General features: G+C 34.2%; 1 protein-coding gene across 1 annotated transcript; it reads right to left on the bottom strand.

Annotated features, from left to right (window-relative positions):
- Positions 1-3,183: 3,183 nt before the first annotated feature.
- LOC143542485 (uncharacterized) lies at positions 3,184-5,697 on the bottom strand. The gene is made up of 5 exons (XM_077035057.1): positions 5,653-5,697; positions 5,256-5,580; positions 4,404-4,806; positions 3,633-3,714; positions 3,184-3,396 (listed from the first exon to the last, which is right to left on the bottom strand). The coding sequence occupies exons 1-5, from the start codon at positions 5,695-5,697 to the stop codon at positions 3,184-3,186; spliced, it is 1,068 nt and encodes a 355-aa protein (XP_076891172.1).
- Between the last annotated feature and the right edge of the window lie 8,073 nt (positions 5,698-13,770).

Genomic DNA, 13,770 nt, shown 5'->3' with positions numbered 1-13,770 from the left:
CGAAAACGAAACCTAATCATCGTTAATGGTTTGGTTTTGTTGGGTTTCTATTTTCAACGGTCTAGTTTCAGTTTTTGGTGACCAGAAACCGTGAATAATGGCTTGGCTCATGGTTTAATTTAAAATCATCAAAACCGGACGGGAAATGCATATAGGTAAAATTTTATTTTTTTTAACCGAAAAGAAACTATGACAATATCATACTCAAATTAAAGAGAAATAAATGTTCGTTTTTATGATGCAATTTTTTAAAAAAAATATTAACGTACGAAAAAGTTATGACCATCTAAAAATCGTGGGGGTATTTGGGTTAAAAATGAAATTATAAATAATAAATAGTTAAAAGATGAAGGATCAAATTTATAACTTTTCTTTAAATTTATATAAGTTGATTAAAGTTGAAAGCATTCTCATCCCATTCTCCATCCTTATCCCTATAATTACACTAAAAAACACTACATTTCTCTCTCATGTTCAATTAAATAATATTTATTATACCTTTATCATTACAGTTTTCTCTATCATCTACTCACAACCAATCCAACAAATATTAAAAAATAAATAAGGGCAGACAATGTCCCCAAATTTATAAAAAAATCACTACATTTTTCTTTTCACCCTATATTTTACACTCACAACCACTCAAAACCTCACACTATAATTTACATACTCTCCTCGCATAAATTTAGGGGATGGGATGTGAATGCTCTAAGAGCATACCCAACCCATTCCCTATATTATTGTGAGGAGAGTTTGTAAATTATTAAGTGAGGTTTTGAGTGTAAATTATAGGGTGGAGAGAGAAAATACAGTGATTTTTTGTAAATTTAGGGAAACTTTGTTTGTCCCTATTTATTTTTTAATATTTATTGAATTGGTTGTGAGTAGAGGAGAGAGAAAACTGTAATGATAAAGGTATAAAGTAATATTATTTAATTGAACAGGAAAGAGAAATGTAGTGTTTTGTAGTGTAATTATAAAGATGGTGATGAAGATCCGGATGAGAATGCTCTAATGACTACTTTGCCCTCATTTTAGGTTGTACAATGTGTTTAAACATTTGTAAATCCCTTAAAAACAAGTGTTTTAATTTGCCATCCTTTCATACATTATATATATTATAGATTATTACTAATATTTCAAACCACTTAGGCTATGTATAGTGGAGATGCAACAAATTTGGGCGAATTGTAGCACGTAACATCCAGTCAGCAAATGATAGGTTTTTGCTTTTGAGGTGTAATGTTGTAGCCCCTCATTGTCACGTCACCATTTTTTTTATTATTTTCTTGTTATAATAATTAAACTAAACAAATAAAAACTTAAATTAAATAATTAAATAAAAATACATTAAAATTAAAAACGAAATACAAAAAAAATACATAACAAAAAAACTAATACCATAATATTTGTGCATTTTTTCTACTCGTCGTCGTTGCAATAATGCGGCATCTTCGTGTAATCCGTCCGCTTTGAAAGATCCGTAGTCTTCTTTCATTTGGTATTAGTTGAATGCTTTCATGTTGTTTCCCATTTCCACGACATGTGTTTCGAAACCACTGAACACCTCGTTTAGATGTCCGACTTCTTCACTGGCCGTCATATTGAATCGTGACGATGACTAACCCTCCCCTTTATTTGTATTTTTTTTCTTGCTCTCCCGCGAGGTCGAGCCAACTCATGTACTTCGTTGTTTTCATCTAAATTAGCCGCGTCGTTTTCGTCAACGAGGTTGAAGTTATGTGCATCGGAGGATGTGTTTGGTGTGCTCGGATTTGTCGGGGATGATGTACTTGACTTTTTTGAAGGCCGGGATGATGCGCCGACTCTTCGAGCGACCGGAACGAGGGGTGCCCCATTCCTTATCGCGCATATTCTTAGTTTTCCCAACATTTTAAATGCTTCAACGCTTTCCCGATCCGCCCTTCGGTTTGCCCTTGAGCTCGAAAGTCGCTTAACTCTTTACATTGGATGTCCGCGTCGTTTTGCCCGCTACGCCAACCGGTCCCGCACAAGCGGTTGTATATCTAGGCAAATTTTTGGCAATTGGAATTAAGGGCCTTCCAGTAGGCTTGAACTGCTTCTTTACCCCGATAGTCTTCGGGTTTACCCGTTAGCGTGAACCAAGCTTTAAATATACTTTCCTTCAAAATATGTTGACGGCTTGAAAGTTAGCTACAAATTAAAATTATTTGTCACAATTAATATACGTTTTTAATAAACGCTAAATAAATTTTAGAAAAAGTGTTGAGAATGCTTCAGGCTCTTTAACACAAATTGTTTATATCCCATGCATTACATAAACTTGGGCATATGACTATTCTAACTATCTCGTCCAATCAACACAATATCACACTCTATTTGCATTTAAAATTCACAACACAATCAACTTATAATCAATTTACACTTACCAAATCCTCTCTCAGACCACACAACTAGTCACACATAAAATCACATATGGATTAATACCTTGCGTGCTCAACTACTAATCACCTTTGTACATGAAATCGCAACAACAATAATATCACAAGTATGGACTCTCATCACATAATCACACCGTATTCCCAACCTTCTTGCAATTATGAGCACCCGTAACGGAGGATTCAAAAGCACCATTTTTTTCCTTGCCACATAGGCGAAAAGGCTTTATTTCTATTTTACCTTGTATGAAGCTCTTGTAATAATTACTCGATTATTAAATTATTTAAAGATTATCTTATATTTTATAAATAATAAGAAAAAATAAAAGACCAATTACTTTAAATAATATTAAACAATAAATAAATTTATTTTATTAGAAGCCATCAAAAGTACAAGATGATTAAACACATTCTCTTGAAACATCTAAACAATTAACTTTCTTGAACCGCGAATCGTACATAAAATGATAATCGTTGGGTGCAAAATTTACAACTTATGCGTTTGTCCATTCAACAGGTCAGTTCATCATGATGTGTCAGTAAGATGGATCACGATGAATATAAATAAATTAGTCAAAATTACGTCCGAGAACGCATTGCCTTAGATATATGAATGGAGAGCAAATGCATATCATACATACATACATCATCATCATATCTTTCTTTTTTTTCATCAACAAACTTAATAAGAAACCATTCACTGCACATATAACCCAAAGTCCCAAAACCATTTTGTATATTCAATAATAAAACAAGAAGACAATTAAGAATGAAGATTATTGCATGGAAAACAACCACACTTGTAACCACAACACTGCACATTTATAATCTTTTTTGCTTCTTCATTCACCTTTTGAATTTTGTCAGTGTGCTCAAGCACAGCTGCCGCTCTCAGTTCATCTGCTTTTCTATGAACAATTGCTCTTTTTCTCATCAACTTCTCCTCCAATTTTGATCTCATCTTTTGAATTTTCACCTACAAATATATATAATCCCAACCATTATACTAGCAATATATATATATATATATATATAGTACTTCTTTCAATGCAACTTTGTTTAATTGATATATTCAAATCCCAACATGGCTTCATTTTCCTACTTCCTACTCCTAAACCTTTTTCTTGAAAAGTTTTAAGTTTTACCCAGCACTAAACACTTGCATCACTTTATACCACACAATATTTCATGTTTATACAAAGAAAATATTACCTCAAGCTTTCTTGATTGAGCTTCTGCATTTGCCACTTGGAGGTCCACCCATGCTTGAATTTTTGCTTCTTCTCTTTGGTACCTAAACAAAATTCAACCCAAAACAATCTTCAAAGTCATGGCAATGTGCGTGTACGGTAATCCAATTCTAAATCCTTTTGAATTATAGATATTTCTTTATCAAGGGGTGTTTAAGTGTTTAACCAATCGAATATTCGAATTATTTGAAACAGATTTGACAAATTCGATTCGATTTTGAATTTCGAAATATATTTTAATTCTAATTTCAAAACCGCTAAGAGTTTTTTAACAACAAAAAAAATTACAAGTTTATAAAACAAATAACCGTTCAAAATTTCAACATTCAAAACATCCTAAATATTCAAAGTTCCAACTTCCAACTTCCAATTACATGTTTTTAGTTAGCAATTGACAAAAAAATATTATGAATTAATAACAAAAATGATAGAACTTCCAATTTTCAATCTTTAGAACTTCAAAGTCTTTTGTAACTCTTTTTATACATATGTATATATATAATAAACAAAAATATCTATAATTTGAATTTGCATCGAATTTAAAATCATAAATTCGTATTGGATTCCAAATCCGATGACTGATTCGAATTTGAATTTTCAAAATCGAATTCGAATGAATTTCGAGTTCTTGGAGTTCGATACGATTAGTGAACATTCCTAGTGATATACTTATTTATAGAGAATAAAAAGTTCAGATAATAAACAAGACAAACACAAAGAAACCGATATAGACCTTAGACAACAGTTGTTCTTTTCTTCTTCTTCCCAATTAGAAGCACCTGAAATGCTCTTTCTACATTCATTACCAATCTCAAAATGTCCGAGGCTCTTAGAGATATCCTCTTCTTCCTCCTCTCTGGAGGTCCAGTTTAAAACATGATCAGGCTTCTCTAACTTTGCTAAATGGCACTCTTTTATGTCTAAGGATTCCAACACCACCAATGGACCGGATCTACCCGCAGGTGTGTTGTGACGTTGTGGAGACAAGGTTTTAAATGGGGTCGGGCACCTGGAATTGGTGGAGCTGCCGAGTGGTGTCATCTCGGTCCCAATGTCCCTACTTTTGATGGAAGTTTCTCTGAATAGGAAGCTTTCGCTCACCGGCTCCAGCTTCAATACCTCATTGCTGAATTTATCTACAAAAGATTGGATTTTGAAATGCGTCATGCTATATCTACACCACCCCCTTGATTTTACACCTAGCGGCCGTTTTGACCAAAAAAGTCACACTTTGAAAAATATTGGTCATAACAGCCGTTTGAACAATATTTGAACGAATGTTCTGACCAAAGGGGCTCAAACTTTGAATCTTTTTTGTCAGAAGCTCGTTTGGAAAATATCTTGATTGTTTTCTAACCATAGACGGTCAAACTTAGATTTTTTTTTTTCAAAACGGCAGTTCGACCTCTATCTAGACGGTGTGGGATTACATGCCAGAAATTGTGTGAATAGTTGGCCACTTGGGGGACCTAGAAAAGGTGGTAACTTTTAAGATCTTATCTTAGCATGCAACATATTGATAAATATATACTTATGAGCTGATCCATATTCAAAAGCAAGAAAAATGGTTATTTATATTATCTACCTTGTGAGTTTTGATGGTGCTGGTTTTGAATGACTGTAACTTTTTCCTCTGCTTGAATCCCATATCCATTAGTGTTAGATTTTTTGGACACAAAATCTGTAGACTGAACAAAGCCATGAAGATGATGATTTTGAGTGGTAGATTGATGGTCAGAAATGAGCCATTTTTCAGCATCATTCCATTTTGAAGGAACCGGGTTCTTTCTTGAAGCAACACTGAAGCTGAAAACGGATCGACCCGGTGTAGATGGAGCAGCATCTGCCACATTTCTCTTTGCATCTTTGATATTATTAAGCTTAGAAAGATGGTTTCCTTTCCTCATTCCCTACAAAACAAAACAAAACTTAACTTAACAAAATCTTGAAAGCAAGAAAACATAAACTTTGAAATATTTTACCTCATGAGAATGAGGATGAATGTGGTTGGAGCTTTTGAGATCCATAAAATAAATGTTTGTGTATGTGATGAAGTGAAAAGTAAGAAACGGTTTGTTTGGTGATTTATAGAAACATGGATGACAGTGAGGTGTCATGAAAAGAAGTGTTTTCTTGGGGAGGTGAGTGTTTGGACTGATATAACTTGTCAAATCTTCAAATCTTTTGTTTCTTTCTATACCCCTTTCATTTTTTTACTTTTTCTTTCAAATCATTTGTAAAGATTATTGGATTTTGCATGGTCATGGCCCATGGGCTCATGGCCTTCTTATTTCACTTCCTCCGCAGCTTGTAGTTTTTCTTTATGATTTATAAATATTAGTTTTCTTTGAGAATTGAGAGGCCAGATTTTATAAAGAAAATGAAAGAAACTTCAAGCAAGAAGCATAAAGTATAAGAGAAAGAACAAAAACAAGCTACGTACCACAATGAACGATGTTTTTAGCATTTGACGTTGATCATTCATATTCAAATATTTCACTAAAATGGGTTGTGTATTGCTTCCTCCGTCCAAAGTATCCATATTTTCTTTTTTATTTGTCTCATTACAAATGTCCACTTTCAAAATTTATTAGCCAATTTCTAAGTTTACCCTTAGACACACAATATTAACATTAATAAACAATATTTAATAAACAATATTGGTGGACCCACTTTCCAAGTGCATTATTGTCATTGATAAGCAAAGAAAACAATAATTTAATATACCTTAAACTTTATGCTTTCAAACTAAGACACTTTAACCAGGAGGAATGGAGTATATGTTTTCTTCGTTCAAAATTACTATGCACGTCATCTTTGTTTAACTTAACCATTTATGCTAAGGGATGATATTCTTTTAAGAGATTTTGAATTAAATCTTTATAATATGGTTTTTTTGAATTATTTCAAGTTTTATTAAAATTTTCCTATTTTAGGGGGGGGGGGGAGTGGTGGATGCGATGAAATTTCTCATCACACACCCCACCCAATCAAATGGTGCCACATCGTCAACCCTAAATCCATCACATGTGATGGTTTTTTTACTAGGGGTGGTGGTGTGGTGGTGTGATGTGTGATGAAATTTTTTTTAATAAATATTAAAAAATAAAAATAAAACAATATTACATTAAATAAAAATTAAAACAATATTACATTAAATAAAGACAACTAAATTAAAAAAACCGACAAAAAAAAACCTACGGCCCTTCCCAACCCCACTTGTCGCATATCTCGTGTTTGCATTGAAGTAGGATCGATTTAAGGGTTTCGTCAAGATGATCGTGCGGTTGTAGGATGAAAGTTAGATCGACGTTTTTTGGTTTTCATTCAAATGGTTGATATACGTTTCCTCACGTTTCATTTTTAAAATATGAGCCTCTTTCTTTCGCTCCTTCGTCTCGACCATTTCCGCCATCTTAGCCGACTTGTATTCGACGAAGTTTTCGGCCACCGCTTCCTTTCCAAGTCTTGACGGTTCCCCACTTTTTCTTGCTATTCGGCTGTGTGGGTGTGGGTATGTCTTTGTTTTCACCCCATCACACGCGTGATGACCATCACGCAAATCTCCTCCCTCAAGCTTGACAAGGAAGTGGCGGCGGTGTTGATAAACCCATCACTCGTGATGGGTGGATCATCACTCGGTGCCCCGGGTGCCCTTATAAAACCATTGACATGCTAGTTTTATGTCACACATATATATATATATATTAACTTCTCTTGATTCATAACATTTTTATGTTGTAGCTCTTTATTCCTTCTTGAATCATTCTTCAACATATTCTTTTATGTTTTAATCACACTTATAATATAACTTAAGCTGACTAATCAAGTGTTTTGGGACATGTATGTGACATATAATTATCAATGATGAACTAGGAAATATCATATCATAACATAACAAGTTAATTTGAGTCTACTGATCCTTATGTGTTAATAATATGCATTGTTTGGCCTTAACATGTGTTTATGGTTTACTTTTGGCTACACAAACCCGCACCATGTCATAACAAGTCAATTTGGGCCTACTTATCTTTATGTGGTAAGTTAAATTATACGTATTTCGCCCTAACATATGTTTCTGAGATACTTTTGGCTACATCAACCTGCACCATGTTATAACAAGTCAATTTGGGCCTGCTTATTCTTTTGTGAGAATACTAGTAAAAGAGCTTGCGCGTTGCTGTGGGACACAATGGGAATTCGATGGGCCACGGTTCTGTTCTTTATGGTATCATTTGGTTGAAATTTCGTTTATGTTTGTTTATTTAATAACGATCGAACATGACTGTGTCCTTCATGCATTTATGTTCATGAGCGTTCACTTATTTAAATCTGTTTATGTCCGTTCGTTTACAATAACAAATAATATGCCACAATTCCCTAAATAATTTGCTAGAATTAGCAATAATGTAATATAAACTATTAACAATCCATTAACATAGATTTAAATAAATATAACAAAGGCTTTAGTTTTCACATACACCAACTTGTAAAATTTGAAAAGAAATTCTTACAATCATTCTAAATTTTGAAATAGTCTACACTCTACAGATAAACAACTTAATAACTGGCAATGTCACATGGGGAAAGCATACTCATATATTTAGAACTCCGCAATTGTGAGTCACATGATAGGAAACTCAAAGAAAAGTATGAGAAAACTGTAAAATTATGACAAGTTGATTAAGAATCGCAACCAAATAAAAACAAGTTTGCTTAACTCAAGCAACTCATTGCTTTGATTTATTATAAGTAGTAGTCTCCTCCACCACCCACGATATTCATTCATACCACCTTTATTTTTAGCCAATGTTGCATGTAGGGGTATGGTACTAAACCCGGTTTTACGACCCTAAATTTATTATGTTTGGCTTATTTTATTACATGGACTAATACAATGTTATTGGGCTGAGGGGGTTTTGTGGAGGTAACCCTAACTGGGCTAGGCCCATTAGGGTACCATGATGGTGGCCATGAGGCTCTCTATATAAGGAGGTCTCCACCTCCTTATTAAGGGGTCATGCTCAATAAGAGCCACCACCATATTTTTGTGTCTGTAAACAAGAGATCCTTGAGATTTCTTAGCAGTCACCTCCACACCCCCGAAAAGCCATTGCAGGTCTCAGGCAACCGAAGAAGAAGATCAAGTCGTGGTTCGTTCATCTTGAAAATCCGTGGGAACATCGTCATGGATCAGGTCAGATTCGTTTTATGTTTCGACATTGCACTAGTTTAATAGAAACATGTTTCTTATACTTTCTTCTTATACCTAATTAGAACTCAATCAAAATGTATGCCATATATTTACATAACGCAGAGGGAGATCAAACAATTAACACCAAATAGAAAAAATATATAAAATTCAGTTATGGTATAATATGATTGATGTTCAAGTTCATCTTTAAACAGAAACATAAAACCGAATTTCTAGTAAAGATATATATTTTATTACTAATGGTATAAAACTCAATTATAGTATAATATGATTGACGTTCATCAGTGGCCTAAACTCCGGTTCAAGCTATAAAGAAAACAAAGAAATAACAAAACATCATATAACATTTAAAATGTATGCCAACATAATCAAGTTGTGCAATGGTCTCAAAGAGCTAAAGTTGTTTCATTGGGTAATTAGTTAAACATGGGCAGTCTTAGGCAACGATATATTTAGAAATAATATTTGTATTTAAATGTAATTAATTCTTGATTATTCCCTTTCATTTATAGTTTGCATGTTAGTTAGGGAATAGTAGTATATATGTACTGTATGATTGTAAATGCAGATCATCGAAGATTATTGATTTCTATATGGTATCATCCTTCTAGGGGTATTCTACCCTCTTCCCCACGATCCGTTGACTTCGGTCAGTTTGTGTTTTATTCTTGACTTCAGTCATACCCATCCACCTTCACATCACCATGACTGATAAATAAGAACCTCTCAGATTTACCCTTCACCCGGTTTATACCGTAACCAGCATACTCCATAAGGTCCGTATGCTTGATGGCAAGTTTGTTTCATACGCATCTTGGGTGAAACTGTTCTTATTCCAAGCTCGCGGGTATGAAGTTTCTTCACTGCACCACTCAAAACCGATCCCGAATTTGCTTCTTGGCAAAAGATTGATTCAATTGTTTTGCAATGGATCTATGGCACCCTGTTAGAAAAAATCCTTGTCCGTGTACTCAAAACCGAGTCAACTGCTTACGAGGCATGGAACCGGGTTAAGAAAATATTTCGCAACAATCGTGGCCCTCGAATAGCCGCACTTGAGCATCATTTGTTAACCTCAAACTCCGCGACATGCCTTCCCTAACCGACTACTGCCAACGCCTTCGAGAAATAGGGAGCCAATTGTCTTATCTCGGTATTGAGGTAAACGATGTACGCCTCGTAATTCATTTCACGCCCCAACCTACGGCGGAAATGTTGGGGCGTGAATTGATTGTCACAGCTCTCAAGATACTATCATGCAATATTTAAATGACAATATCTATTAATTGAATTCAATTATCAAATAAATCAAATTACAAACAAGCACATAATATATACAACAATACAAATTTTATACTTCTTGATTAAAATATTCTTCTAACTAAAGTCTTCACTAACCTGTATATGCATATAAAATAAAATTTTGTCAACAACACATGTTGAGTGAACAACACACCAGTTTAAGTGTACATATAGTATAGTATAAGAGTAAGTATTTGTAACAAGTCATATGAGAATAACAAATTAACCAAATGAGAAAGTATAATTGAGATGTCGAGAAGCACAAAGGCTATAACGACTGGCGTATGATCATACTAGACTGAGATTATGTTGGACCTCTCCGAATGCGGAAGCATACAAAGCAAATAAGCACATAAACACGTAAGATATAAGTTGTTAACACATAAGACAAAGTTGCAATTTTGTGTATAAGTATATGTGAAAAGTATATTTACGCATATGTCCCCAAAACGTGAGAAAACAAGTAAAATAGGGGAATGTAGTACTCACCTTAACAATAAGGAAGATATAAACGAATAGGTAAGGAAACGATAGGTCAGGCTCTTCGGGATTTACCGACGAGAATCCTAAGTAACAATAATTGCGGAACAAAAATAAATATGAATCGAATACAAAGCTAAACTAGATAGAAGTTCGGGATTAGATGATCGGGTGTGCTCTTGACAAAAAATAAATATTATAAAGATTTATTATTAATATTTACTGTCAAAGTTTTATTGCTAATAATATGATTCAATTAAGAAAATACTTAAATAAATATTTATAAGACTTCGGATAGATTACATAAAGAGATTCGTTTTAAATAATTATTTTAAACTCAAAAATACATTTTATGTATTCATGTATGTTCTTATTATTAATATAGACTTCTCTTAAATATATATTGTACATATTAGAGAATAAATAAATAATAAATAATAATATATGTATAAATTATAATCTTTTTTATAGAATATTTGTAACATTACCTTCATATATTAATTGACAAGATTATAATAACTATTTATATTTTAGATTCAAACTATTTTTAATATTAAAATCTTTATTAATTCTAGTAAACATACATACATACATATACATATACATATACATATACATATATATATATATACGCACACATATATATGGTATTTAACTGAGCTTCGGGAAAAAAGATTAATAATTGTGTCGGTTTTAACAATATAATTTAATTATGAGTTGTTAACATTTATAATATAATTAATTTGATTAATAAAATGGTTTAAATGAATAAATATCAAAAAATAAAATAAACAAAGGAACACGGGCTGGGGGGTTCGACCCTGCGTCCCCCAGCGGTCTGAACCAACAACAAAACACCCTAGCCATCTGAGCTAGGGTGTTATGTTTTTATAAACTGAAACGTAAATCCTTTAAACAAACCAGACGCGAACCAAGAACATCATGAACCCTAAAACCGGTAATCCGCTTAATTGCTTGCTGATTAATTAATTAGGTATAGGGTTAATGATCTAAGAATCACGGAGAACATCATAATACCACTTAATTACCTTGAAGTTCATCAATGGATGGTGTATTAGACGAAGAACAGCCGTCACAACAAGGGACGAACACACTGGCCAACGATGATGATAGCTTAATTGGGGTTAGGGGTTTTAACGGCGAGGGTTAGAAGGTTAAGGCTGCCATTTTAATTGAATTATAACTATCGTTATTATGCACAACGAGTTAGGGTTAGGATCGGCTATGTGTATTATAATCTGCAGATTCGTTTATGATTCATATGACGTAATTGAGATGTCGGTTGGGCCGTAAAACATAATCAAGATTTGATTCTTGATTCAATTTCCATAAACGAGTAGAAAATTAAGGTCCAAGTAATCTCAATGATAATCGGGTTCACGAAAACGGGTTTGGCTTAACGGGTTATCCAGTTTTGTTAAATGGGTATAATTAAATTTGCACTTTAGTCCTTATGTTATGGGAATGGAAACATTTTTGGATAAAAACGTAGTTTAGGGCTATTTTTTCCAAACACTAAAAGTTTATATATAATAAACAAATATTTAACAATCATATTATAATAATAAATTCCACTTGATAAACGCGATAAAACTTCCCGAACATAGAAAGGGCCAAGTCTCTTAATAAAAATATGGGTTCTGAAAACCCGAGTTGTTACAATTCAACTCGTTCGTGGTTTACCAATTGAGTTCAACACCACTGGTGCCATCATTAACCAAGACTTACCATCATGGGAAGACGCTTGTGAAATGCTCCAGTCCGAATACGATTGACAACAATGTAAGGCCCCGTTACTGTTGCCTCACATTTGGACGTTGGATTTACTCATTTACATAGTTTTAGTCATCAGAGTTAATAAAAACATTCGCGGAATATAGAAACTTTCATAAATTTGTACATAACGATCCATAACATGCCTCAAACACCCATCTTGTCGTTAGAAACTAAGTAATTAAACATAAACTGATAAACATCTTGAGTCTTCCGATGCAAGCCTCTTATTCAATGCCACGTGTTCCCCTCAAGCGAGCTGCCTCGTCCTACTCACCTGCGTGCATACTAAAAGTCAGCCACGCTGAGTGAGTTCTAGTTAATCATACATCATACAATCGGTTTACATACTTGCACACATGCCCGAAGGGGTGTACATTATTCATACTTACTTTTCATACATAACTATCCATCCTATTAAAAGTGCCTTCCACCCTATAACCCCACAGATATTATAAGGGTCTGGTCCCTAACATCACAGATATTATAAAGGGTCTGGTCCCCACCATCACAGATATTATGAGGGTCTGGTCCCTATCATCACATATATTATTAGGGTCTGGTCCCCATCCTCACAGATATTATGAGGGTCTGGTCCCTATCCTCACAGATATTATTAGGGTCTGGTCCCTTTGTTCCGTGCAACTGTACTATACCTGTCTTTACATACCTTCCATGACAACACGTGCAATATCCGAAGATCGTTCACGTGCCATCAACATATCATACATACATCATATACATTCATACATTCATCATTCATACATCATATATGTTCATACATACATCATTCATACATCCTATATATATTTATTATATCTTTAACTTCCACCTGACGGTACGTGCAATATCCGAAGATCGTTCACGCACCGTCAAGAAATCATCATACATAAATCATGCAAGGCATACACTTACCACTTAAGGTAAGTGTATTAACTATCACATTGAGTATGCACACAGCCCCGAAAAACATAACAAGGAAGTGGGGCTAGAAACTCACCTGAATGCGGTTACGTTCACCGTTTATGGTTATCCCTTTCTTGAGCTGTGCACGACTAACTGTATAACAATTACACGTATCAATTTAACTATCACTACCCATATCATGTTTCTGGTTTAATTATTGCCCTCAACGAACGGGGGTCCGGGGGCAACGCCTTTGGCAGCGGGGTTCTAGGGGCGGTAGCCCCTAGCGGGGTCCAAGGGGCTCTGGCTGGGTTTAAGCTGCCAGGTCAGCTTGGAAAAATTTTTGTTTTCATTAACGGTCTTAACACATTTTCCATTAACATTTTAAATTATTTTCTAAGTT

Source organism: Bidens hawaiensis, unplaced genomic scaffold (genome assembly GCF_021521415.1).
Source record: "Bidens hawaiensis isolate Kalapana, Puna unplaced genomic scaffold, B.hawaiensis_p1.1 tig00012888_1, whole genome shotgun sequence".
Lineage (NCBI taxonomy): Eukaryota > Viridiplantae > Streptophyta > Magnoliopsida > Asterales > Asteraceae > Bidens > Bidens hawaiensis.
Note: the sequence above shows the minus strand (reverse complement) of the source record. Positions and strands in the feature narration are given on the sequence as shown.